The sequence below is a fragment of the Cloeon dipterum genome, chromosome 4 (genome assembly GCF_949628265.1).
Source record: "Cloeon dipterum chromosome 4, ieCloDipt1.1, whole genome shotgun sequence".
Taxonomy (NCBI): domain Eukaryota; kingdom Metazoa; phylum Arthropoda; class Insecta; order Ephemeroptera; family Baetidae; genus Cloeon; species Cloeon dipterum.
In genome coordinates, this window is record NC_088789.1 from 17,237,162 (window position 1) to 17,264,522 (window position 27,361).

Below are 27,361 nucleotides of genomic sequence, written 5' to 3' on the forward strand. Positions count from 1 at the left end.
CAATATAGAACTTTGTACAAATAAAGCATCGATAGACGAAATCATAATTTTCAATTTTATGTGTGCTTTTGGCGGTAATTTTTTAAATTTAATGTTGACAATGTGAAGAATAATTAAAAACAAAATATTTTGTAATGAAAGTAAATGTAAATGCACACACTAGATGGCTCTCAGTCCGATCTCACCATCTCAATCTCTTCAAGAAGAGGGTACGACGTAGCAGCCAAATAGCCTGGAATAGCCCGCGAGATTTGAAAATATGCATTAACTTACACTGAATACACTGCAGCCGCATGTTCTAAATTTTGGTTGGGAGACGCTGCGAGGGAGGGACGTGTCTTTTAAGCTGTATCATTTAAGATTCCTCTTTGAACGAAGCGGATGAACAGGAAGAAGCGTGCTTGTATTGGTATTGGTTCGTTATTGCTTCTTCTAAAAACTACGGTCGAGGGGTCATCGTTTCGTAGCTGCAATCGAGCAATTCGATTAATTTATCAGTGTTTTGAGGTGCTACCTCAACGACCTGATTGTGAAAGCGTTCTGCCTGCCAAACCACCAGGTAAGGTTTTTTCGTGCTTAAATTTGTTTACGAATTACTTTTTGATTGAAATGACATAATTTGTCTAGAAGTGTTTGTATTCTACAATCCGCCATGTTTTGTAAATTTACACAAAATACATTCTTTGAAAATCTTTAATAATTTCAAGCAAATCTTCAATCCTTCTTAATATATTTATTTTTAAGCACTAATTTATTTGCCTCATTTTGCTCTTATATTAAATTTGCTATCTAGAAAGCCGATAAATTCGCTGTTATATTTTCATCCATTATTGTTTGAAAAGAAGCATCATGGAAAATTAAAAACCAGCTTAAGACGACTTGCTTGCAATCTTACGAATTCAAAACCATCCTAAGGCTTTGCTTAACTCGTTTATTAATTATTTTGTAATGCCATGAACATTATTTTTAATATTAAGCCCGGGAAGTATCACAGGTGGTGCCTCTTAAGGGTGCTTGCCACTAAGACGAAAGGGACACTGCTCTGAATGATTCGCACCTAAATTACTTAGGTGCGAATAGGGGCTGTTAGGTCTACACTCACAGAAAAATTTTTCTCTATGAGTATCAAAATGCGGCTCTCAAATTGATAATGCAACTTTGAGTCTCACAGTGAGTATCAAAGGCGTCCGGACGCTTCTCGTATCATACTCACTGTGATGACCAAAATGCTCGCTCGCTTCATTATCAACTGAGAACGAGTGTTTGGTCATCACAGTGAGTACGAGAAGCGTCCGGACGCCTTTGATACTCACTGTGAGACTCAAAGTTGCATTATCAATTTGAGAGCCGCATTTTCATACTCATAGTGAAAAATTTTTCTGTGAGTGTATAGGTCACGGCAGATTCACCTAATTTTGGAGATTTTCAAAATCCAGAAAAAAATTGTTGTTAAAATTTATCTCTAGGCCATGGCAGGCCAACCTATTTAGTAATCGCAGTAGTTATTATGATTGTTTATTTTATGAGAAAGATTAAACGTATTATTATGACTCCCGATTTTTCTTAAACTCAAATTTCAAGTGTTGGTCAAGCAAGAAGCAATAAAATTATTATTGAGAAATTGGTCTAGAGCCATTTTCCGCTCCTAGAAAAATGCTCTAAAGGGATAATGGCTGTGAATCTGAGGGTGGTAGCAGTCAGGAAAGGCTTCGTTTCTTTGGGGCCTGTTGATCAGGATGTACCATACTGACCAGCAGTTGTGACGAAATATTTTTTCCCACATCTGGTCATTTAGTCGGGGTACATTCCCTCTCTCTGTTGCTAACCCATCCAGACAGCTTTTCTTTGTTCTCTGTAGACTGGCATTCCTTTTCCAGAAACACGTGCACAGCCTCTCTCCTTGGGGATTTGGGGCAGCATCTTAGTATGCTGATACCTCATATTTTTTCCTCTCCCATTTCACAATCAGCGCATTTGACAAGAGGTGCATTCTTCTCTCTCTCTCTCTCTCTCTGTTGTTGGCCCATATTTTTCGACGACATTTATTTTTGTTCCCTTGAACCTTCCAAACATGCATACCCTCCATCTATCTCTCCTTTGTGACTTCCTTCCCTCTTCCCAGCAGCGAGGGAAGTGTCTCTCGTTCTCTCTCCTCTCCTTGGAGAGCAGATTTTTGTTAGTTGAAAAGTCGAATAAGCTGACTGAGCAGAGAGAGCACAAACCAGAATTCGTATTCATGGTCTTGATTTAGGTTTTGGGGGAATTTACAAGGAGCCTCAAATAATTCGATTCCCTTTTTTGCGCAGCATACACCCTATTGAGTTCGAAGGTTTGTGAGTATTACTAGTTTGTCAAGTTAAACTTTCAGCTCGGCTTGAAAAAAAATCACACGTGGTGCTTCAAATAAGCATTTTTTTTCTACGGGTTTTTACTGTATGTTTGATATTTTTGTGGAAAAACTATTCAAATCTCAGGAAGCTGACTTTCCCAGCACCAAATCGTTTCTTTTTTGAGGTGTTTGTGAATTATATTTCCTACTTGCAAAGTGAGAAAAAATTGTCGTTGTTTCTGTGCGTTTTCCACAAATTTCAATTCAAATTTTAATATAGCAGCGTTGCAGATAAATGCAAATGAGACATGAGCCCAATTATGTTATAAACCTGAAGGGGGCATTAAATCAGCAAGAATTTGGGTTATAATCTCAGAACGTATCAAGAAATTGATAACGGCCGCTGCAACAAAAAATATTAATCGGCATTCAAAATATTCCCGTCAGAATAAAATTTGTTAGGCTATTATTTTTTATTTTTACAGTATGGTTACAGCGAAAGGGGAACACGTGGTTTTAACGAGCACTCGTAATTTAAAATTTAATTTCTGGTTTAGGTAAGAGTCGACTATCTATAATTACTCAAATGCATTCAATTGAAATGAAGCTGGCAATTCGCTAAACTCAACATATTTCATTGAGAATTAGGCCCGATTTGGCTTTCAAAATTTATCCATGTTATGGTTCAGCGTGGTTATATTTCCAGTGTTCGGAAAAAGCCGGCATTTTTAAAACAATTTCGACCAAGCCGGTTATAACCGGTTTTTAGCCGGCTGAATTGGCTAAAATTGGCTGAAATTAGGTTTCCTTGAGCTGAAGTATGTAAAGTAAGAAGAAAATGGTTTCACCTGAAAAATCATGATTTTGAATCTTTTTATTAAAAAATATTTCATGAAAATTTTTTCTATTCCCGTAATTATTAATTGAGCTCGTTTTATGCCTAAAAATTAAACCAATTTAAAAAATGCCAATTTTAGCCTGGCAAAAATAGCTCGGTTTCATCCGGTTTTAACCGCCCCGGCAAAAACCGGCTGGTCAAAATTGCGAACACTGTATATTTCCCCATACACTATCATATTATCCAGACAAATAAATACAAAATCAACATAATTACTAAAAATATGGTTAGTAACTGGTTCAAAACCTCTTGAAAACTATTGCTTTAAAGATTTTTGGAATAGACTGAAGTATTCATTCAAACATAGATCTGGCGGAAGCTTTTTCCATGAGCGGAAATCGTCGAGAGTCGAGAGCGTGTGTAAGCAGTTACTTTGGTGGGTTTTGGTTAAACTTAACAATTCAACAGTTGCATAAGCCCGTGTTCCAAGCCGCCTATTTAATGAACAATAAATCCTGAACAATAAATAATTTTTAACGTGCAAGAATGCGTATTTAACTAGAAAGAGTTTTAAATATTTTTAACTCTTACGGGGGCACGAAAAAGCAACTTGGGCAGGATCACGTGGGCGCTAAGGTGATGTGCGCTCCGGGCTCTGCCCGATAGGCCAGTCTAGCCCTGCTCTCAGGAATCAATGGGCGATTGGCACTGTCGAATATGAAATGTCAGATGTGTTTTTGCCATCATAAATCCAAGCCTCTTGTGTAGTTACTTTCAGTCCTTAATGAAGAACCAGTTTTATATGACATCTCTTTCGAAGCTGTGGGTGACCCCAAGTTAAATCTAAAAAGAGTCATATTTATCCTAAAGAAATATTTCGAATTAATGTCATTACAGTATCATGTGCGTTAAATAAACAGTCATCATCAAAATAAATAAATAAACATGGCTAGGATAGACAGGAGCTCGTATAAACAATAAAATAATATTTTGCAATTTTTGCTCATTGCAGGCAACTCTTCTTGTTTGTGTGTCAATTTCACGCAAGAAAGATGGCAGATTTCATAGATTCGGAGGCTGAGGAGAGTGAGGAGGAGCAGGAATTGACTGAAAAGGATCGCAAGAAGCTCAAGAAGGTGAAGGCTATTGAGAGCGACGACGAAGATGACGACGATGAAGGTGAGTTTTGACGAAATTCCGACGAAACTTTAATCTAATATCTTTGATCCTAATATCAGATGAGGAGCGTATGCGAGAAGAACTGAAAGACCTCATCGACGACAATCCAATCGAGGAAGATGATTCGGACGGCTCTGACGATGATGGTCCCAATCGCAAGCGCAAAAAATCTGACGACGAGGATGAGTTGGAAGAAGGGCTTGATGAAGACGATTACGACCTTCTCGAGGACAATTTGGGCATCAAACTCGACAGAAAGGTATATCTTGTGCTGAAAATGTCGACTTTTTACTAAATTGTTTATTTCACAGAAACACTTCAAGCGATTGCGTCGCATTGATGATGAAGAGTCTGATGATGAAGGTGAGGGAGGCGGCGATGCTCGAGAGGCCATCGCCACTGAGCTCTTTGAAGGCGGCTCTGACCATGATGAGGAAGGAGACCACACTCAAAGGTCAGAAGATGTGAACATGGAGGAGGACGATGAAGACGAAGGAGAGTACTCTGATGATCCTGATGACTTCATCGTCGACGATGACGGCAATCCTATCGCCACGAAGAGAAAAAAGAGGAAACCAATATTCACTGATGCGTGAGTATATTACCATTAGGTCAAATTTAAATGAATTTTAGAACATTTCAGTATATCATAATCGTGGTGATTTTGTATTATATTGAACTGCTTGAATATTTTTATTGATTTTGCTGATAATACAAGTCTGTGAGTAAAGGGCTCCTTCAAAAAATAACTTGTCAAATTTTATTTATATATTTATTATTTTATTTTATACTTATCTTATCTTCCAAAATAATTACTATTATTACAGGTAATTCTGATAAATATATTTTGATTGGCTTCACAGTGCTCTTCAAGAGGCTCAAGATATTTTTGGTGTGGACTTTGACTATGAGGAGATTGGAAAATACGACGAGTATGAAGATGAGAGCGACGAGGAGGAGGACGATGAGTACATCGACGAGGAAGGAACGGAAGGAGAAAAGAGGCGAAAGGAAAAGCGAAGCCGCACCAAGAAGGCGTCACGCAAATCCATCTTTGAAATTTACGAGCCTGAGGAGCTTCGCAGGGGTCATTTCACTGACCTTGATAATCAAGTAAGAATAAGTTGATTCTCTTTTCAGCAGATTTTTCAATTTTGACCTTTTCTATTTAGATCAGGAACACTGATATTCCCGAGCGGATTCAGCTCCGTCAAGTTCCTCTCGTCAAAGTGGCCAAAGACAGCCCAGAGTTGGAGGAGGAGGCCAAGTGGATTTTCGCCAACGCGTTTAGCAAAGGCACCATCTCGCAGCAAGAAGGAGAAGGGCGCGGTGCCAGCAAGAAAGACCCCGTGACCACTATTCCGAAAATCAAGAAGTGTCTCGAGTTCATCCGGTGCGACCTCTTTGAGGTGCCATTCATTGCATTCTACCGCAAGGAGTACACTCAGCCAGAACTAAACATCAACGATTTGTGGAAAATCTACAAGCATGACGAGAAGGTAACAACCCTCCTATTTGTTAAGAGGATAGAAACTAAAAATAACGTTGCACATTGCAGTGGTGCCAGCTTAAGAGTAGGAAAGAGGGCTTGGCCAGGCTCTTTGAGAAAATGCAAAACTACCAAGCAGACAAACTGATGGAGAACATCAACCAGCCTCTTCCTGAGGACGTTCGCGTTATGCACAATGAAGACATTACTCGGTAAGCATCTGAATATCTGAAAGCCATACATGGCTGTGTTAAAATGATTTTTTGCATTTTTATAATTATTGAACATGTCTACCAAATTCTCTGTGAACAGCGACTATTGGAAAAGGGTGTAATGTCGTGGGAATTTTTAAATGGGGTTGTGATTCCCTGAGATATTTTAAAGAATTCTTGGCTTGTGTCTCTAGGCGCGAGAAAATAGTTAAGTTAGACTTTTTGCTGAGATTTTAACCCTAAATTTAGTACTTCTTGTTTATTCTTGCTAAAGTCAATACAATAAAAAACAATAATTGAATAAATTCATAACGAGAATGGGCTAACAATACTAGCAGATAAAATGCGAAAACGATTGATTACTTGAGTAATTTTATGCTAATATCAATTTTCTCGTTTTACAGAAATATTTGTTTTTTAAAATGCTTATAATCTTGAGATTCATGCTCATTTGATGGTCCAAAAATTAAAGCAAGTAACAGATAAATTAATTTTAATGCGTTACTCAAAACACACTGTTAAAAATACGTTGTATGAATGTGTTCCTTGCAATTTATTATTCCTGATATTCCATTTCAGAGTGAACAACGTTAGCAGCATGGAAGAACTGAGAGATGTGTACCAGCATTTCATTCTGTACTATGGCAATGAGATTCCAGCCATGCAGGAGGCAACCAAGAAAAAAGAAAAGGCCCGAGCCAAGGAAGAGCGCGAACGCAAACGACAGGAACGACTTGCCAGGCGTGCTGATCCCGAGAATGCAGATGTAAACCCTTTTTGTTAAAGGCTTATGTTATGTTTTAAATTGCTATATCTACAGGAGGAGGATATGGATGCAGATTTTGTGGATGTTGAAGAGGAACCTGAGGAGGACCAGGAGACAGAGAATGTGAAGCAGGCGTCTCGAAACAGCACCTACTCCCTCTGCTGCAGAGCAAATCTGCAAGGCCTGGCTGCCAGGTTTGGTCTCACGCCCACCGAGTTTGCTGAAAATCTGAGGGACAACTACCAGCGCAACGAAATCGAGGGTGACGAGGACCAGGAACCTACTGTGGCTGCCGAGCAGTTCATTAATGGGTACGTTTTTTCATTAATTCCTGACAGCATAATATTCAACATGGTTTTTACAGCAATTTCAAAAGCGCTGATGAAGTCCTCAGGGCTGTCACCTTCATGTTGGCGGTCCAGTTGTCAAGGGAACCCTTAGTCAGGTCAACCATTCGCCAGGCCTATCAAGAAAGGGCCAAGCTGACAGTGCGGCCGACAAAGAAGGGCATGAAGGAAATTGACGAGAACCACCCGTGCTACAGGTGAAGCTTAAAATATTCATTATTCAAACTCAAGTTATAACTGTCTTTTCATTCCAGCGTGAAATACTTAAAAGACAAACCAGTGACTGACCTGAAAGGGGATATGTTCCTCCAACTTTGCATGGCTGAGCAAGAGAAACTGCTCACTCTGACTCTGAGCGAGGATATCGATGGCATGACAACAATCTCATACCTGACCGAGATGAAAAACTTGTACACCAAGGATGGATTCAGCAAGAACGTGCAAGAGTGGAACACTCTGAGGACAGACTGCGTTGAGTTAGCATACAAGAAATTCATCTTGCCTCAGATGCGAACTGAACTGAAAGAAAAACTACTTAGGGAGGCCAAAGACTGCGTCTTGAAGGCGTGCTGCCGCAAACTGTACAACTGGTTGAAGGTCAACAATTTCAAATTAATCTAACACCCTATTAACCTTGCTTCATCAATAGGTTGCTCCATACACCGTCGAATTTCCTGATGAGGATGAAGATGACTGGGACACTACCAACGGCATCCGCATCCTCAGTATTGCCTACGTCACCGACATGGATCAGGCTGCATTCGCCAGCGTGATTGGTCCGCAAGGCGAATGCGTTGAGTTCCTTAAACTGCCAGGCTTACTGAAGCGCAAGAACAGCAGGAGGGATGAGGACAGGTTGGACAAGGAGGCCGACATTGAGGCTCTGAGGAGATTGATGATCTCGAGGAAGCCCCACTTAGTCGTCATTGGCGGCGAATCTCGTGACGCCACCATGGTGCAGGCCGACCTCCAGGAGATTGTCAACGGGCTGACTGAAGACGAACAGTTCCCAAGCATTAAGGTCGATATTGTGGACAATGAACTGGGCAAGGTCTACGCCAACTCAAAGAGAGCCACTGTAAGTAGATAATTTCTACTCAATCTCTTTAAAGTTTTAGAGAAGTTAGAAAATAAAAAGTATCCATTGAGAAATTTATATCAATCAGGGAATGTACAAAATTAATCGATTATTCCTTAAAATATTCAGTGTTTAAGTGTAAAAGTGTATTTAACCATTGATTTTTAGCGTAAAACAACTTTATTAATTTTTTCAAGTGCCATCAGCATAATAGCCGGTTGGTTATTTTATTCTTAAGACCTGCTTAAGACAGTAAATTCCTCCTGAGTTAACCGTTGGAAAAACCCGCGGGAATTTTTTAATGCATCGCAATGTTCATTTGATTGCCGTCACAGAAAAAATAACTATAATCCTTTCTTGCACATTCCTCACCAGTTAAATTTAATTTTTGAGCATTTTGCTCTTATATTTTTTAATTTTAAATTCATGTTTAACAGAGCGAGTTCCGTGACTATCCCGCCCTGCTGCGCCAGGCAATTTCTCTTGGCAGGCGCATGCAAGACCCACTAATTGAATTTGGCCAGCTGTGCACTCCAGATGAAGAAATCCTTTGTCTGAGATTCCATTCTCTGCAGGTAAGAAAAAAACTCAATTTATTTTTCTTTAAAAAGCTTAAACAATTAAATTTGCAGGACAATATTGACAAGGAAGAGCTGTTGGAGTATCTCTACCTGGAGTTTGTTAATAGAACAAACGAGGTCGGCGTTGACCTGAACCGTGCCATGAATGAATTGAGCGTTGCCAATCTCCTTCAATTTGTGTGCGGCTTGGGCCCACGCAAAGCTGCTGCGATCATGAAGACGCTCAAACAAACCAACCATAAAATGGAAAATCGTAGCCAGCTTGTCACCGTGTGCCACATGGCGCCGATAATTTTCATCAACTGCGCTGGATTTTTGAAGATCGACACTAACTCTCTTGGTGATAGTACTGAGGTGTACGTTGAAGTTCTCGACGGATCTCGAGTCCATCCTGAAACGTACGAGTGGGCGAGAAAAATGGCTGTTGATGCGCTGGAGTACGATGACGAGGAGCTTAACCCTGCCGGCGCTCTTGAGGAGATTCTAGAGTCTCCTGAGAAGCTGAAAGACCTTGATTTGGATGCTTTTGCGGAGGAGCTTGAGCGACAGGTAAACAATTTTCTACTATTTTGAAGTTGTAGTTAAATTTATTTTTACATTTTCAGGGTTTTGGAAACCGCAGCATCACTCTGTACGATATCAGAGCTGAATTGCATCACAGATATAAGGATCTGCGCTGCCCGTACCAATCGCCAAACCCAGAAGAACTTTTTGACATGCTCACCAAGGAGACTCCAGACTCATTTTACATTGGAAAGCTGATCACCGCATTCGTCACCGGTATCACGCACAGGAAACCCCAAGGCGATCAATTGGACAACGCAAATCCTGTGAAGAACGACGACACTGGCCTGTGGCAGTGTCCTTTCTGTCTGAAAAACGACTTCTCTGAGTTGTCTGACGTGTGGAACCACTTTGACGCTGGCGGCTGCCCAGGCTCTGCAACTGGAGTGCGACTGCGTCTCGACAACGGCATCTCTGGATACATTCCGATTAAAAACTTGTCAGACAACCACGTAGCAAATCCCGAAGATCGAGTACGAAGAGGACAAGTGATTCATTGCCGAGTGACCAAAATCGAGGTGGACCGCTTCTCTATCGAGTGCACGTCAAAAACTTCAGACTTGAGCGACAAAAATAACATTTTACGGCCACAAAAGGATCCGTACTACGACTCTGAGACAGAGCTCAAAGACATTCAGGCTGAGCAGGACTCCAAGAAGCTCAGGGCCAAGCAGACATTCGTCACGCGAGTCATTGTGCACCCATCCTTCTACAATATCTCGTTTGTTGAGGCGGACAAGAAGATGGAAACCATGGACCAGGGTGATGCTATCTTCCGGCCTTCAAGCAAGGTGCGTTTTTAAGCATTTTGATCATTTTAATAAGACATAAGCAGAAAATCTCATTCAAACGTTAAATTTAACGGTTTTCCCGCTATTTGTGCCACGATCTCATTTTTTTGTTTTCCTGGGAACCTAGCCCTCATTTCAAAGTTTTCTGGCAATAATATATCAAATTTGAAGATTTTCCGCGTTTTGCAGCACTTGCCGTGCCTCCTCCTTTTGATTTCCCAGTGTATTTCGACCCCATAGCCCCATATTAAAATTCTTGTGACTTCTAAGTAAGAAGTTAAATTTTTGGAAACCCCTAATGAAATTTATTTTGTTTTAGGGCGCTGAACACCTCACATGCACCTGGAAAGTGACTGATACCATATGCCAGCACATAGATGTACGTGAAAGCGGGAAAGAAAATGCTTTCAGTCTGGGAAAAACGTTGTGGATAGGTAAATTTATTAAGACACAAGTGTGAATTTCCTCTCTAATGATAATCTCTCAGAACATCATGAATTTGAGGACTTAGATGAAATTATCGCCCGGCACATTAATCCGATGGCGTCATTCGCAAGAGACTTGCTCAACTTCAGGTACTACAGGGATTTTGACGGCGGCAAGCGAGAGGTAGCTGAGAAGTACCTTGCAGAGGAGAGAGAGAAGAACAAAAACAAGATCCACTATTTTGTGTCTGCTTCAAAAGTACGTTTTCTGCTCTTAAAACTGACATTTTCGATCCTAATCCTAATAAAATTTAAATCTGCAGGAGTTTGCCGGAAAATTCATGCTTTCTTACCAACCAAGAATGCATCCTCGCCACGAATTTTTAACTGTGATGCCTGAAGGATTCCGGTAAATAATTAAAGTTCCTATTGATGCACCTCTGACCATCTCATTTTACAGATACCGAAAGCAGGTGTTTGACAGTCTGAACAATCTATTCAAGTGGTTTAAGGAGCACTTCAGAGACCCAACTCCGGGAACGCCAAGCACACCGCGGGGCTCCAATCGCACACCGTTCGCTAACCAAACCCCCACGTTGAATGTCGGAGGCATGGATGCGATCCACCGCGTGGCACAAAATCTGCCGCAACACATAGTCCACTCTCTTAGTCAAGTCGCCACGCATACGCCAGGATACCCTCACACTCCTGGCGCGGCGGCTGCTTTCCCTGGATATGGTGCCTTTGCCAACACGGTATGTGTTTTTGAAGTAGGGATGTAGCCTTTTTTACTAAATAGTGAAAAAATAAAATATAACCTTTAGAGTTGCAAATTTAAGCACAAAATTAATATCAAAGTGGAATGAACCCAGGGTTCCCTTGAACTAACGAATTTTAATAAATAAATTCTCTTCTGCAGCCCTACACGCCATCAGGCCAGACTCCGTACATGACGCCGTACCAGACGCCACGGTACCAGCAAGCCCACCCGACTGCGTCGCCGCAGCAGCACCACCGGCCGTCATCCCGCTCCCGCACCGACATGCCGCCTCCCAGTTCAATCCCTATGGGAACTCCTCGTGGCACGCCGACCAGTCATCACGGCACCCCGACTTACCGCTCAACTCCTACGTACGGCAGTGGCCGCCCTCAGTCCTCAGCTGCCAGTGTGGAGCCTTCCGACTGGAAGCGCGCTGCTGAGGAATGGGCCAAGGCCAAGCGAAATCCGAACGCTGGTGATTCTGGCAGCTGGGGCACACCTCGCTCTGAGGGAAGAAGTACACCAAGGTAAATTTTTAAACCATAAATTAAGTAAATAAAGGGAAAATACCATGATTTGAAATTTGAGTAATACGGCTTTCTTCAAAGAATGATTAGCAATTTTTACTGATTAAGGATGTGTAAAACCGAAGTTCAACTTATTTTCTTCAAACCGATCCTTCAATAAACAGTTCAGCAATTTTTTTCCGATTAAATCTTCTTAACATTAAAACGATAATTTAATCAGGATTTCAGCTGAAAATTTCAGAAAAACGGCAGATTTAACCATTTTCCCGCTCTTTGTGACACTGCTTGTCACGCCATGCTTTCTTTTCTACTTTTCCGGGTTACCACGCCCTTTTAAAATTTGTTGAAAGGCTCATTTTTAATCTCGCTTTTTGCGTGTTGCAGAGACAGAGGCACTCCCCGAGATGGTCGCTCCAACAGTCGACTAGGCACCCCGCATGGCACGCCTCGCTCCGTCGCGAGTCACACTTCGACGCCCAGGACGATAAATAGCCCACACTCGATGGTGGAGAGCGCGAGTGGCGGCGACGCGACGCCGCTCTACGATGAAAACTAGATGGCGAGACGCCAACTCCCTTAATCACGGGATTAGTAGCTTGTAATAAAGATTCAGAGATTTTATGCTGACCGATTAACTGTGTTTTCTATGGTTGAGTTGTAATGAACATTATATTAAGTACTACTGAAATTATAATGTTCCCTTCAAGTCTCATTTTCTAGAGTGAGCTTTATCGCAAAAGTAGCTCGTAAGTTGGGAACTCAAACGAATATGTATTATTATTATATTAAAAATCAACGCAATAATACAAAGTGCTGTTAATTTTTTCCATATTTGATTATGCCAAAAATATCGTCAGTTAAGATGAAACCTTTCAATAAACAAGCGTTGTTTTTAAAATTTAAAAAGTTGTTTCATCTCAAAACTTACCACAGAATCTTCCTTGTAGAACTATTTGTGTTAAAAAGATTGTTTATGAATACCAAGCAACTGGTTTGATATTTTCAACAGCTTTTTTATTTGTCTGGAACTGGCACAATTAGCACAACATAATCAGATTTAGTTCATCAATTAGACCTTAATAATTGATCACATTTGCTTTGAATACTCAGAGGTATGTTTTTAAAGAGTAATTATTGTCTCATTCTTGTCTCTGACAGTGAACCAGGAGATTTCGATTATTAGTTATCTCGTTTCTTCTACTACGTCTAACAGTAATTTATTAACAAGGGGCAGGGGTGAGAGCAAGGGTAACAGATCTGCGTGTGTGCTCGCCCCTACAACCAGATCAACAGACAGACAGAAATTGACATGCACACCGTCTCCTCTCCACCCCGGAATGCATGGTCGCTTGGTGCGTCGCGTCGGTGGCCTAGACGGATTTGTCGGAGGGGGATATGCTGAATCAAGGTGTCGGTGTCTCCGGCCGAGGCGGAGTCTCATCCCCGGCAGACTCGTTCGACTCATCTTCGACCTTCTTCTTAATCTTGCTCTGCAGGAATTCGACAATTTGCTTGTGGTTGAACGTCTCCGCTTCTTCGGCAGGAGTTCGGCCCCACCTGAAATTTTTACTCTTGATAAAAGAACGTCGGTCTCAAAGGGTTTTGATATACTTGTACTATAGTTTTTGGTGAAATTATTAAATGCATGTAGAATTTCCTGGAGTGAACCACGTACAGTGGAAATTTTTCCATTTGATATTTGCAATTTTTTGGTATTTTAAGAATATGCACTAAATTTCAACATTTATTTAAAAATACAGTTTAAGCTCGAATTAGCTGAACTTGGGTTTGTAGACAATGTTCATTGAGATAAATCCATCGGTGGGTCATTTTTGACGTTCCGGGAAAAATTTAATTTTTCCATAAGGGTTTGTTCCAGTTTTTAATGGTTTATTGTAGAGCAAAAAACCGAAAAAATTAACAGTTTCCTTGACAGAATATTTAAAAAATGTTAATTGTGTACCTGTCTTTGGGGTCGCATGGAACGCTGCACTGGTCGATAAGGAACTTGACACACTCAAGATGACCCTCGGCAGCTGCTAAATGCAAAGCTGTGCGCCCATCGTAATCGGACAAAGTCATGTCCATGCCCGAGAGTCGATGCCTGGAAATAATTTCAATGTTACTTTCTACACAGGCGATTCCTAGCTGTCTTACCTTCGCATTGCTGTGACGTCTCCACTGGCTGCCGAGAACAGCAAATTGACGATGCTCAGACCCTTGGTTTCAAACTTGTGTCTGCGAGGGTCCTTTTTGTTAGTGGCGTGCTTCAGGTTGTCGTACCGATGGAAATTGAACTCCTCAACTAGTTCCTAAAGGAATTTGATTTTTTTTTAATAAAATCTGTACAGATTTTTATTTTTAAATTTAATGTGGCTTGATACAGGCAAACAGTTATAAATAATATTTGCTCACTATCTTCAAGTCACAATTTGCCAACTATAAAACGGTGTGTAAATGATTTTTTTTTATTTTGATCCTTCTCATCGCAATCTATCTAACGATGTGCGAGTTTATGAGCTAAATTTCTTCAATTGTGAAATAAATTGTGATTGGTAGACAGTGCTCGCCGCTTAATTAGCATGCAAACTTTAGAAAATTCTAGTCTCTCCAAATTTTTAGATTGATGTTAATAAATGAAAAATTTTCTTTTCATAATTTTTTAAAGAAATACGCACCTCGCAAAACTGCACACCTCGGCAGCTATTTCCGAGCGAGTCGAGCGGCGGCGACCAGATGCACAGGCCCATGACGTTGGGCACAACGAGCAGAAGGGCACCGCAAACTCCCGACTTGGCAGGCAGACCTACTTTGAACGCGAATTGACCCGAGTAATCGTACATGCCGCATGAGTGCATCAAGGAGAGCACGTCGCGCACGCTATCCGGCTTGAGCACCTTTTCCTCGGTGGTCGGGCAGATGCCTCCGTTGGCCAGGGTAGCTGCCATCATGGACATTGACTCGCAGTTTGCCTCCATTGAACAGCACTGAAAAATGATTTTTTAAATTATAAATTAGATGAAATAAATTGCATAAAATTGTTATTTGTGATTTTTTTTTGTAAAGAAAAATATTTATTCTCTATCCAAATATATAAATTATCCTACCTGGAAATAGAAGTCCATGCACTCCCTGAGATTGGCTTTGTCGGGGAAACACTTGTTCTCGCGCATGTAAAATCCCAGGGCATAATTCCTGTCCGCAGCCTCGCGCTCCGAGAGGAACACAGCGTTGTTGAAACCTATCGTCTCGCCACCGGCCAATCTCTAGAATACGAATTGTGCTTCGTGAGAAAATGTCTGATTTGATTTTCGAAGTTTCTCACTTTAAAATAATTCATAGTAAAATCAAACTTCTCAGCAAGAGTCATCTCGTGTCTGATAAGCGTTTTCAGAAGCGAGCAGCAGAGGATGGCACCAGCGTTAATCATGGGATTGTGAGGTTTTTCTAAATACGAGGAAAATAAAGCATTGTTGGTTTGGTGGTCACAATATTAAGCATTGTATGGAACTCACTATTATAGTCGAGGACAAGCTCGTTGAAATTCCGTCCAGATGGTTCTTGCCCAATGTATTTGTGCACCAAATCCGCGCCTAACTGATCCAAGGCTATTGCGTACGTCAGAGGTTTGCTGAAATTTCGTAAAATACAACTTAGAGTCAGTGCACCTGGATTTACATTTTTGACAGTGCCAAAATCGATTCGTGAGATTCGAATTAGGTTGGGCAGACGAGAGTTGACGTCGACACGGCGTGCTGGAAATCGGTGAAAACGTGAAAATCGTTGTTTTATTTGGTGGTTTTTACGTTTCTGCAGTGTTAAATTGTTAACTGAGTGGTTTGACTGCTTAAATTGACCTGAAAATCGAACCCCAGGAATCTATTGGCACGGTTAAAAACGAAATTCTAAAAAGGAAAGTGTTTGAGTCAGACCTGCAAGACTGCAGGGTGAAGGGAACGCTGGTGTCACCGATGGAAAAGCGCTGGCCGTCGATGGTGACCACCGAAACGCCCCAGTAATCGGGATTCATGCGCGCCAATTGAGGAATGTAACCGGCAACCTGTCGCAAAAATGAGACTGCTGCTATATAGCAAACTGAAAACATTTTACCTTTCCTTCGGTGTTGTTCTTGCAGCGCCAGTAAAACTCCTCGATATACTTGCAGAAGCCTTGGAAGTCGGGAATCACAAACTGGTGACGGAACGCTCGTGAGATCAGCACAATATTCGGGGCAATTACTCTGCGAATTCAGGTTTTAGTTATTTTCAAATCATTAATTGATTCATTCTCTCACGTTTTGAATGTATCCCTGTTCAGCTTTTGTGTCTCGGGGGACCCTCCTTCGTATCCCGACTCTTTGTGCACTTTGCGCAAATTGTCGGTCATCTCCGCCAGTCTCGGGTCATTTCTTCTCAGACCGGTGGACCGCAAAGCCTTGAAACAAAGGATTTTTTCAAAGATAGACGGATTTCAATTAAAAAAATTACTGCGAGAAATTTTCCAACGGGAAGCAGATCTGTGTCTTCATTTTTGAACATATCAAACAGGACGTCTTCAACATTTTTATTCTGGTCTTGGTCTCGGGCACTATAATCACATCCAATGCAATTAAATTTTGGGTAACAATATATCAGAAGAATGAAAATGAGTTGATATTTAAAACGATGAATGAAGTTGCATTTTTTTCGAGCACTGTAACGATATAATGAATTTTTAATATCCTACTGACATGGGAGTGACGGTTTAAAATTAATTTTATTATGATGAGAAATATTTGCATGCCAAATTTTGACAGGCAGCAGTCCTCGTTAAAAATCGCGGTTTGTTGATGCCATGCAAAAGAAGAACGAAAGTCAAATTCCGATACGCGTGCAACAAAACCATACAAACATTTTCACATGAACATTAATTTAGAATATAATTGAATTGCAAACTAATAAGTTGTCAACTGCTGGCAGGATTTACTTACATAGCCGTGTAGTCGGAATCGTGAACGAATGCAAATCCTCTGAGAGTGTAAGCACACAACAAACAGACAAAAGTGAAAAACAAGTTGTTTTTTATTTTGAATTTAATATTTATAAAAGGCGCGGCATACATGCACTTTCGCTTTCATAGGACTGCAATAAAATCAAGTACATGTGGTCTGTGCGAGACGACTGGTCTATTTCTGACTTTTTTTCTAGGCTTGGACCGCGGCCAATTTTTTTCATCATTAAACAGAGCCGCACCCTGAACAACTCAACGGGGGTGATGTGTGTGCATGGGGTGGGTTTACGCGACGAACCAAGCGGGGGGTTAGCAGGTTGACCTCGATTTCAAAGGGAGAAAGGAATCGTCATCATCGCCTTTGAAATTAATTAGAGCTCGGCACACTTGTACACAACTAGGACAGCTCTGTCACTCTCTGGAGTGCGGTGAAAATAAGAGCTCGTCATGCATTATAGGAAGACTTTAACTTATAATGTTTTTTTTTCAGTGCTCATTCAAAAATTTCAGCAGAAAAATACTGATTGGTTTAAAATACTTTCTTTATATTGTTAAAATTAAAAAGGGATTTTTTTAAATTGTATATTAGCCTCATTATATTCAGCTCATTATTATAACTATTAATCCTATTAACAGAGCTTATGATCAGGAAAAGTATATAGCTCTAGCAGGGGCTTGAAGAAATTTCTTGATGAAATTTTCTAACTGAAACAAGGCCTTATTTGACTGAAAACACGATTTTCCCTCATTTGCGGGGTTTACGCGACGTTGAATTTTTCGCCATTTTTCGGTCATAGAAACAAAAAAAAATCGGACACCTTTGAACTCGTCTCGTTAAGTGGAACAACTTTCCTGCTGACCTCAAAGTGGTAGGTAAAGATCAATTTTTTGAATGAAACTTGAATTTGAAATTAAAGAGGGGATTTCCTGGATTGACATGAAGTATGGAGTATACATACGTATTTCACCCATGAAAAGATGTTAAATGAGACGGATATAGAGGGAAAATTAGAATACGATAAATAATAATTTTTAAACAGTTTGGCTGAAATTGCAGTCTAAAAATATTAACATGATCGTTAGATAATTTTTTTTTGTTTAAATAACCATTTAGTAAAAAATACAAATTAAAAAAATATATATTTTAATTACCAAGGACGCTTTGAACAGTTAAATATTTGTCCTCATTCAAGGCAAAATTAAGCAAAGCATTGAAAACACATCACAGAAAATGTTTGAATTGAGATATGCTAAAAAATTAGAAAACCAATCAAAAATATTTTGAGTTTCGGAAAAAAATGTAGTTCAGCAAATAAATTCTGACGTTAAACAAGAAATAAATGAAAATTATAGAATTTCCTAGACCTGATAAAGCGGGCGAGCAGCTTGAAGAAGCGCTGGTTTGCCTCGTTCGCCTTGGCGGCGTGCCTCGTGGGGGTGGCGGCCCCCGACGAGGCCCCCGAAGACGAGTCGTCGGCACCGCCGCGCAGCACCGCCAGACTCGTGACCAGGTCGGAGCCGCCCGTCTGACTCATGAGCCATTGCGTGGACGAGCGGCGGCCCTGGGCGCGCGCCCGCAACAACTCGGCCGCCTCCGCCGCCGCTTGCCCATTGCCACCGCTGCGCTGCATCTTGAGCAGCAAATGGGTGCGGCGGGGGCGGCCTGAGCCCTTTTATAACCTGCTGCTTGCCTCACCTGCTTGCTGCCGGCGAGCGAAACTCCTCCAGCGGCGCGAACATCCGACTCACTTGCACCGAACTTGCGCTCAGGGGCTGGAAAAGAATGCGAAAAGTTATTATCAATTCTTTTAAATAAAAATTATTTGTTTCTTTGTTAAACTTCGATAATTAGCTAAAAAAACTCTTAGAATTCAACGTACTAAACGCTGATAAAATCTCCTGAATTTTTAAAAATAAGTAAAAATTTTATTGCTTATCGTATTTTAATTCCGAGAAAAATATGTCAATTGAAAACGTAAAAAATTAGGGATAAATAACAAATCGTTTTTTATTGTCGATAACAAATATGGAGCTACGCTATGGTAGCCAGCTCAGAAAATTTGAAAACGTTATCTTGAAACGTTAATGAGCTATTAGTCAATTTAGATGGTTTTATTCCGTTTTAGGAGATTTTAAGTATGGTTCGAATGGCTTAAAATTGCACATTTCGTGCTCATTTGATGGTCCCACAGCGATTAGAAGATCAGAAGTAATATATAGTCATTCATCTAAATTTCACAGCCCTGTGGATTCTAATCCCTATTTGTCGAAATTTAGCCAGTGGGGTGTGTGGCTTATGAGGGGAATTCTTCTAATTATAGAAGTAAAACACGATTTAGGTAGGCCGATAATAGTCGCTACTAACTTTTGGTTGGCGACTCACACGCTAGCCAGCGTAAATTTAACCGATATTTTGAAGAATGTTTTAATACAAAATTTGTAACGTAGTGAAGAAATAATTTTGTAATAATGGCCACGTTGCTGATTTGTTAAGAATGGCCATCACTCACGATTCAATCTGTCCATAATTTTAAAAAGAAATTCATTCATAACAGTTAAAGGTAAACTTATTTTTTAACTGTCGAAAGTGATGTGCGTGCATAAATAAATTATACAGCACAGCATTTAACGGATTCAAAAGAATAAAAATTAGAATTAATTTAGGAAAGGTGGTTGTTACGTTTCGCTTTTGTTTATTTTTTAACATCCTTAAGAATATTTAAATGATGTGTTTAAACTGTTGGTTTTGTACGGTTAAAAGAAGCGTTAAAAAGAAAATTGAGAAATAACCAGAGGAAACTTATAAAAGAGAATTAAAAAAAGATTTTCCCATGAATTGGCTCTTGAAAGTGCTCCACTTTATCTCTTAAATATGCATACGTAGTAATAATATATTGAGCAACAATCACATCTTGACAAAAATAAAAATAAATGTTTTGTTATTACTAACCGCTTTATTTTAATTCCTCTTATTGCGATTTTATCCAATGGTGGGCTCGGTTATGAAGGGAATCCAAGTTTTGGAGTTTAATGTGCTACAAACGCTTAATAAATTTTGTAAAATAAATTTATTAAATATAACATCAAGTATAGACTTTTTAATAGTATCATAGCTACTGTGAAGATTTTCCATTTCTTTGTTCTTAATTGGCAAAGAATATTAAAACTAGCTCTTTTGAAATTCATGCAAGTGATACAAAGGAAAACAAATAAATAAAAGTTGCATGCGGTGTGGTATCATTAACAATTTATCCTGCCTTGTTAGCCCTTCATGTTGACGAGTGCACGGCTATTCCGACTATTTCGGCCTTATCTGTGATAAGCAATGATTGCACCGCTTACTCGACATATGGTGCAAGTACTGATGCACACAACCTACAGGTGTTGTTAATTATTCACTGGAAACACCGATATCCTCTCTGGCTTTATGTCATCAAAGACTTTTAAATTGGTGGAAAACTGAACCATGGCTGCTCTGCTCGCTGGGAAAGATGAAAGCGAGTGCGGTTTAGTTGTTGTTAGGGCGACAAGCGGCTCTTTTACCGTACAAAAGGCAGGGGGGAAAGCCGTTTCCTTTTGCGATAAGGAGAAGCGTCGAGATTCACGTTTTCACACACTAATTCTAATACGTTTAATCAGCAGTGCTGTAATGCATCACGGAACTGTGCTCTCTTCAAGCAATAGATTTAGTTTAAAAACAATAAAAATTAATTTTAATCAACGTCCTTTGCTTTTTTATAGTTTAACGAGGAACTAAATTGTTTAAAAAAAGAATATCGTAAATTATCTTTACAAATTTAAAAATAACTGCGGTTAAAATGATTTATAGTAAATTTTTCCTGCGTTACATAATCGGGTGCAAATCGATTTTAGCTTTAGTTTTTGCTCTTTCTTGCTTGGTGCCTTCTCTATAATTACAATTGATATAATTTCATTAATCTTAATTTAGTTTCGCAGTATGATAATATACTCCAACGAAATATCCTGCAAAATGGTCAATTTTTAGCCAATTTTCTGCGTTGAGAATTTTTTCAATGGTATTATTGCCAACCTGAATTACTGTTTATATTTTCAGCGGCGAGCAGCAAGTTTGTTTTGCTCAGGTGATTGATTATTACCTGTTTTTGGCGCTAATTGAAGGTGGCAAACGCTCACCTGAGCAATACCGAATTAACACCGCGGCCCTTTAAGAGCGGCGCGCACCCGAGTGCAGAGCTCATTCCGTCAGCGGCGAGGGCCCTCGAAGGCCCAATGGCGGGCTCCCTGTTGCTCGCGGCCCGTCGGCGGAGCCAATTATTGATTTTTCGAGTGGAAACGGGATCTTCCCAAATCCGCGGTCGCAAGAACTCCGCTTTTGAAACAAGGATCCGAGTTTAATTGAGAATTATTTCAAAGTGAGATTTGATTGAACGCAGCTGAGCGCCCGAAATAGTTTTCCGATATGGATCAGAATAATCCTTTCAAGTTAAGAATCGGCTTTGTAAGGCGCGAGAGTGTGACAGCGGGAAATCGATTTTAAGCAGGTCTGCCCGCTGATCGACCTTGCGACCAGAATTTAATACGAACCGTGAGAGTGTGAAATGCGCTGGGCCGTCGGAGGCCACTGATCACGGCCCGCAGGCCCACGCGAAGGGCCATTCCGTCCGGTCAGTTGGGGTGTACTGGTCTGGTCTAGTGTCTTCTAGAGTCTTGCTTCGCCAGTCTGGACAGACGTCTGCGCATTGCCAAGAATCTGAAAACACTAACGGTTTAACCGGTTTTAACTCTCTGTGGTATTATCGGATCAAAAGCCTTGTTAAATTCTTTTAGGAAATTGATTTTGATCTAATTTTTAAGTTTAGAAAAATTCATAGAAAGTGTGATTTGATGAAAATGACAGTGAAATTTTGGAATTGTGCGATTACCTTGGAGCCAAATTTGAACCGGTTAAAACTGGAGAGTGACGTCAGTTTGAACGCGAGCGAGCGCCAGATTATTTCGTCACCGCGACGTCGGCGACTGCGTTTTTTGGCTTTTAGTCGCCTGAGTTCGCGTTCACGTGCCATTTAACTATTCGAGCAAACAATTCTGCAACACTTCTGTAATCATTGAACAAGAATTTGCGCCTCATGCTCAAACGTGGGAGTGGAAAAAGTCTGTGTCTGAACCTTAAAAATAGAATGGAGAAATGGAATATTAAATCTCTTGCTTTGCTTTGCGATTCACACATATTGGCATCTGGCCAATCGTCTGGGGATAAAATAAATAACATTAATCTCACAAAATGAACAATAAAGACAATATAATAAATATAATGGAAACCTAGCAAAGCTACATAATATCTTCCTGGCGCAGAGTTCCTTTTGTCGAATACTGGTCCACTGAAGAATAAATCATGGATTGGTTTTGTTATTTTATCCTTGTGAAGGGAATCTGCAGTTTTTGTCAATAATTAAATACTTTTATGTATATTGTACTTAATTATTTAACGAAAATCCATTGGTTTTGAACCAAAAACTCATTATCACTGTCGGCTCGGAAATATACTCTATTTTATCTCTAACAAATTTAAGATACAATTAAATACACATTGAAAGCTTTTAAAATGGGCTTTGTAATGTAAAACACTGTACTTTTTCATAAGTAGGGCAAGATTTTCGCTATTTAAATTGAAGGTAGGCAACCGGCACGCCCTGTAAGTACAGCACATTGCATAGCTTGCCCCTTGATTGCATACGTGAACATATTTTTTTACAGAGAACTTCTATTTTCTGTTTCTCTTCATATTCATATGCAAGTAAAATAAATCTCACCAGGCTGAAAGTGGCGTTTGAAGATGTGTTAATTGGCTGAAATGCTTTTCTGATATGATTATGAGAGATAATAATTCCGTGTTTGTTCGTCACAAATCATTCTTATTACAAGCACCTCAAAGGAAATTATTTCTAATTAAACACTGTTAAAATCAAAGATGAATCTTAACTTGCTGCATTTTAGTGCGCGTTTCTTTGGACATCATCACAAAAATTATGTTCAAGAGTTAAATATTCTGCTTGGCATCCCAAACATTGATGTATTTAAATATTTGTCTCAAGAATAACTACAGTGAATATTTCGTGTTTAGATGGCATGTTATTTTTCACCTGTATTTTAAAACTCTGGCTTCTAGGTGTCTCGGCATCAGCAATCTTTCTCATTTTTAGAATTCTCAGCATTATACTGCCTTCATTCCCTGACTTTTAGCCGTATCTAACGGGTGTCTGCACAGTTGGGATGAATCGCACCAGAGTTAAATTGGTATAATTGTAAATCTCAAATTTAATAGCCTTTTGAACTAGAGCGTTTTAAAAGTTGTGACATTTTTTTTAGAGATTTTAAAGCATGGGTAAGGAAGGAAGCACTCATCCGTTGGCCACAATACCATGGTTGCCTACCCCGACGTGTAATTTGAGGCTGCGAGACTCTGCAATTTTTAAAAATCGGTACAGCTATGCTGACTTCAGATACCAGGAGGACTTGGAAAGGCTCATGGGTTCGGAGTTTGAGGTTGAACGGACGAGACTTTCAATATATGACTTTAAATCGTTCAACAAAGCTTTCCCATTTTACATTCCACTGCCGTAAGTGCAAATAATTTTTGTAGCTTTTTTACAGTTAGAGTAATTAATTTAATTGTCTTTTCAGTCACCATACGATGTCTGTCAATGGAATCCGGGAGACAGGCCTTGATGGACAATATTGGCAAGTGGCAGCGCAGTTTTTGCTCAGCAACAAAGTGCTGGGGCCATCTATATGGAATAATGACCTGCAATCTGGACATAAAGCTTCCAAAAATGAAAAGAAGTCCCATATCATCAAGGTATAACCAATTGTGTATTTGTCACTGGGTGGAGAGTTTTAATTCGCACTTATTACAGGGCAGCATTCCGCAATGCCGGCGTCCTGAGGACTTTCTTTTCGAGCCCTGGATTTTGATTCAACTGCCGTTCCAGCCGGTCCTGCTGCACCAGTGGCTTGTTGCTGTGTTCGTTGAAGTCTTGATTTTCGAAATGGAAATGTCCGAGTTTTACAATTATCCATTTCCGGAAGAGTTCAAGATCGCAGTGTCTGAACTGGACATAATCCTCAAGGCCCTGAAAGGCAATTTGGGCTTTGGATTCGATTGGCTGCAGAGCCAAGCAGAAGCTGCCTGCGAGAATGAAATTGTCGTCGGAGACCTGGTCGAATTTACCAATATGTTGAAGGAAACGCTCGCGTTTCTAGAATTTCGGTTCTCAGTCGGACGAACAGTGATCAGTGCGCTTAAAAAACTTTGCTGGAGCGCTTCACAGTCCCAATCTAAATTAGTCGAACTGGAGAAAACCAAAACAGCGTTCGATGAGAGGAACTTCCTGTACAATTGGACCGCCTGGCGTGAGATCGGAGATGTTACAGTTTTTGGCAACTCCTCAGAGCGATTGGTGTCTTACGAGGACGACTTACACTCCAAACTGCTGGGAAAAAACACCTATCCCACTCATTGCAGGTCTAACGTCGTAATTGGAAATTTGATCAAGAATTTTAGCCCTCAGATAGACATTATTTTCTTCGTGTTTGATCCCACATGCTGCAAACTCGTGCAGAATTTGAGAAATTGTGAAAGTATGCCGGTTACGCTAGCAATTTTCAAAGATATATTAATGCTCTCTACAAAAATTTCAGATGCAACCACCCTGATGATGATCAGAAAAGAAGAGCATGGAATTCTAGGATCTATTTTGTACAACAAAATGAAAGTGGAACTCGTTGACGCCTGCGACAAACTCGGCAGCTATCTGTGCAAAGTTTCAAAAACTTCCCCATCAACATTTTTCGAGGGAAAATATGGGGATGCCAACGACATTGACCTGCCAAAAATCATGTGTGCTCTGAGCAAAATGCACGACACAGAAAAGTGGGAATTGCAGAACCTCTTGCACGAAGTGAAGAAAAATATTCTTGAAAGTGACGGCTGCTCTCCTTATTTTGCAGATGGCTCTGAAAAGATCGCTTCTGATTTTGAGGTTTTTATTTTATTTTTTTTTTTAAAGCGCCAGTCGATTCCTGAGGGTTGAAAATTTAATAAAGTCAGCCGAATCACTCGGTCGGCAATTTGACACGATTTGCCGATGCGGAGAGTTTTTCGGCTATCTGACCTAATTCGACCCGCAGGAATCGATTGGCTTTCAGATTTAATCAATAATAATTTTTAGAAGAAATTCAAATTGAATTTTTATTCTAATTTTAGGCAAGAATAAAGAGGATTGTTTACGAAACCATCGCAGACCATTATAAAATCAAAGAATTTGAGAAGGAGAAGGATGAAAAGTTGCGTGAGTGGCAGATCGGGCAGTACCTGTTGCCCTGCTTTGTCGCCTCCTTCCTCGATTTGTGCGCTGACATATCGGTCGACGAGAGCACCAAAGAGTGGTACATGCGTTTTGTCGACGAGCTCATCGCCTCCTACGAAAATTTTGGATTTTCTCGATCCTCCGACGCCTGCATCATGTTAGAAGTGGAGCAGGGTTTGTCCTTCTATATGTCATTCAACTACGACCACTCATCAATGCTGGTGCGCCACTTCAGGAGGATCTCGCACGCCCTTTTTGCTGAAATCCAAAGCGACACTGCTATCGCCATGCAAAAGGTTTTCTCGTGTTTCGACCAAAGTATTTCTTCCCCCGTTGGCGACCAACCAGCTCCGATTTTCTGGCAGTGGCTGTTGCTCGACTTCTTCACGAGGGTCAGGGAAGCGTTGACCTCGACCACTCCATTGGCTCTCACCACTTCACTGTCCTACGAGGAAAAGAAGGACGAGATCATCGACTTGATCAGATTGATTTTCGTCGATGCGACGTGCAGCTACGACGTTTTTGAACTCGATCCGGACCCAGTGCAGCTTCTGAGACACGTCCTTCTCTTCAGTTTTGAACAAATAAACGCACAGGCTGCCGCAGAGTTGCAAGTGAATATTCTTCCAGCGAAATTCAAGCTGGCAATTGATGAAAATGCTTTGGAAAATGAGATGAAAACACTGTCTGAAAGGCAAATTCTCAGCATCGCCTTCTACTTAGCCTTGAAGCTCACAAAAAGAGCCGTTTTCAAAGAGGCATCTAAGACTCCGAAGCAGCTCTTTGGCGAATTTGACACTGCATTCCACAGCTACCTGGCTGCAGGTAACATGTGGGCGCTGAAAGAGTATGCCCGCGCCTTTTTCGGGAACGAATCTAGAGTCCTGATCGACTTTGCACGCTCGTTCGCTCCGACGTGCTATTTTCTCGCTCTGAAAGAGCTCAGTATTGACAGTTTGGAGGCGATGTCCTTCCCCGACGATTACTGGTACTTTCCCATCGAGCACTGCAGGTGGTGCGGCAGGGCCGATTCGGCCGAACTGCGAGTGTGCTCCGAGTGCGAAATCGACACCAAGTATCCGACCGTGAACCTTTACTGCTCGGAGCAGTGCGACGTTATCGCCAGGCGCAAGATTCACAGCGATGAGCACGACCACTTTTTGTGGCACCAGATCGAGCAAAACTTGCGGGAATGACACTTAAACTTGGTGTACTCTGGTATTTGATCAATTCATAAGCTGAATAAATAAATGTTGAAAAATAAGACGGGTTGGCATTGACATTGACGCGAAGTAGAGGAATTTATGATAGCGAGAATAATATTGAAACGATCTGCGTTTATATATTGTCCATTAAGATATTTATTTAAAGTTGTGATTAATTTATATGTATTGTTATTAGCATTTGGGTGGTCGAAACGCAAATGATTTTTGTTTACGCTTTGGTGGCGTGCTCCGAATTTAATTGTTATTTGTGTTAGACTTGTGTAGGAGGAAATAAAAAAGGACTAATAAATTTGAAATAATTATTTAGAAACCAGAGAGAAGTGACAAAAACCTATTAAGTGTAAGTGAAGAATTTGGAGCTGCGATGATGAAAAATGAAATTGAAGATGAAAATTAAGTTTAAAAATTGCTGAATTACATTGAGCCCCCTATTTATTATGGTAAATTTCCGATTGCCAAATTTCTCGATAAAAATGAGCGACTTTTTCAATCATTTTTTCGCCTGATCGTCGCGATCTATTCATTTAATTTCCCTCCTCGCGAAATAAATCATGATTTGACAGCAAAGAGATTGTGATCACTGGCAATGATCCACTTTAAATGAATATGAATTGTGCAGAAGAACACTCAAGCAAAATTCGCTGCTTATATTGAGCAACATTTGTTCCCTGTAAATAGAGAGCAACTGTGCCTTTTAGTCGGCCTCTCTTGTCACTAACCCCCCAACCCCCCGGTACTGCTCTGTTTTCCACGACATTCGCGCGCTTTACTAAGAAGACTGATTTAAATTGATGAGTTTACCAACCCTCAAAATAGCCACGGTTAAAATGAATTAATAAATACTACAAAGAACTTCTGAGTAATAAAGCTGATTAATTATTAAAAAAATGATTTTTATTAATATTTAGTATC

General features: G+C 40.4%; 3 protein-coding genes across 5 annotated transcripts; 2 read left to right on the forward strand and 1 right to left on the reverse strand.

The window, feature by feature from the left end:
- Nucleotides 1–399: 399 nt before the first annotated feature.
- Spt6 (transcription elongation factor Spt6) lies at nt 400–12,792 on the forward strand. The gene is made up of 21 exons (XM_065488087.1): nt 400–559; nt 4,180–4,346; nt 4,406–4,605; nt 4,658–4,938; nt 5,210–5,459; nt 5,519–5,845; nt 5,905–6,047; nt 6,627–6,813; nt 6,868–7,124; nt 7,178–7,357; nt 7,415–7,757; nt 7,810–8,238; nt 8,676–8,813; nt 8,871–9,368; nt 9,425–10,174; nt 10,494–10,608; nt 10,662–10,858; nt 10,923–11,008; nt 11,060–11,354; nt 11,519–11,886; nt 12,271–12,792. The coding sequence occupies exons 2-21, from the start codon at nt 4,220–4,222 to the stop codon at nt 12,440–12,442; spliced, it is 5,343 nt and encodes a 1,780-aa protein (XP_065344159.1). The 5' UTR covers nt 400–559; nt 4,180–4,219; the 3' UTR covers nt 12,443–12,792.
- An 86-nt stretch (nt 12,793–12,878) lies between these two features.
- Nucleotides 12,879–21,616, reverse strand: LOC135942138 (glutaminase kidney isoform, mitochondrial-like). Of its 3 annotated transcripts, XM_065488107.1 has the most exons (14): nt 21,442–21,616; nt 18,572–18,648; nt 16,856–16,894; nt 16,374–16,473; nt 16,181–16,320; nt 15,997–16,126; nt 15,819–15,946; nt 15,402–15,517; nt 15,212–15,333; nt 14,994–15,152; nt 14,565–14,873; nt 14,044–14,198; nt 13,850–13,990; nt 12,879–13,443 (listed from the first exon to the last, which is right to left on the reverse strand). In XM_065488107.1, the coding sequence occupies exons 1-14, from the start codon at nt 21,511–21,513 to the stop codon at nt 13,290–13,292; spliced, it is 1,842 nt and encodes a 613-aa protein (XP_065344179.1). In that variant the 5' UTR covers nt 21,514–21,616; the 3' UTR covers nt 12,879–13,289. The 3 variants fall into 3 exon arrangements, with proteins under 3 accessions (XP_065344179.1, XP_065344180.1, XP_065344178.1); XM_065488108.1 differs by lacking the exon at nt 16,856–16,894 and having other exon boundaries at nt 21,442–21,612; XM_065488106.1 differs by lacking the exons at nt 16,856–16,894; nt 18,572–18,648; nt 21,442–21,616 and adding an exon at nt 18,241–18,558.
- Nucleotides 21,617–23,008: 1,392 nt separating this feature from the next.
- LOC135942135 (uncharacterized) lies at nt 23,009–26,738 on the forward strand. The gene is made up of 6 exons (XM_065488088.1): nt 23,009–23,151; nt 23,224–23,474; nt 23,539–23,713; nt 23,772–24,495; nt 24,556–24,896; nt 25,121–26,738. The coding sequence occupies exons 2-6, from the start codon at nt 23,236–23,238 to the stop codon at nt 26,417–26,419; spliced, it is 2,778 nt and encodes a 925-aa protein (XP_065344160.1). The 5' UTR covers nt 23,009–23,151; nt 23,224–23,235; the 3' UTR covers nt 26,420–26,738.
- The last annotated feature ends 623 nt before the right edge of the window (nt 26,739–27,361 follow it).

What these genes read in the sequence shown, in the direction of transcription:
- Spt6 (XM_065488087.1), top strand. Translation starts at nt 4,220, where the DNA reads ATGGCAGATTTCATAGATTCGGAGGCTGAGGAGAGTGAGGAGGAGCAG. An exon ending in GTGATGCCTGAAGGATTCCG is followed by an intron (nt 11,009 to 11,059) that starts GTAAATAATTAA and finishes CTCATTTTACAG; the next exon opens with ATACCGAAAGCAGGTGTTTG. An exon ending in GAGGGAAGAAGTACACCAAG is followed by an intron (nt 11,887 to 12,270) that starts GTAAATTTTTAA and finishes TGCGTGTTGCAG; the next exon opens with AGACAGAGGCACTCCCCGAG.
- LOC135942135 (XM_065488088.1), top strand. Translation starts at nt 23,236, where the DNA reads ATGGGTAAGGAAGGAAGCACTCATCCGTTGGCCACAATACCATGGTTG. An exon ending in CCATTTTACATTCCACTGCC is followed by an intron (nt 23,475 to 23,538) that starts GTAAGTGCAAAT and finishes TTGTCTTTTCAG; the next exon opens with TCACCATACGATGTCTGTCA. An exon ending in AGATCGCTTCTGATTTTGAG is followed by an intron (nt 24,897 to 25,120) that starts GTTTTTATTTTA and finishes TTCTAATTTTAG; the next exon opens with GCAAGAATAAAGAGGATTGT.
- LOC135942138 (XM_065488106.1), bottom strand. Translation starts at nt 18,506, where the DNA reads ATGCAGCGCAGCGGTGGCAATGGGCAAGCGGCGGCGGAGGCGGCCGAG. An exon ending in AACAGGGATACATTCAAAAC is followed by an intron (nt 16,127 to 16,180) that starts GTGAGAGAATGA and finishes CTGAATTCGCAG; the next exon opens with AGTAATTGCCCCGAATATTG. An exon ending in GACGTCACAGCAATGCGAAG is followed by an intron (nt 13,991 to 14,043) that starts GTAAGACAGCTA and finishes AATTATTTCCAG; the next exon opens with GCATCGACTCTCGGGCATGG.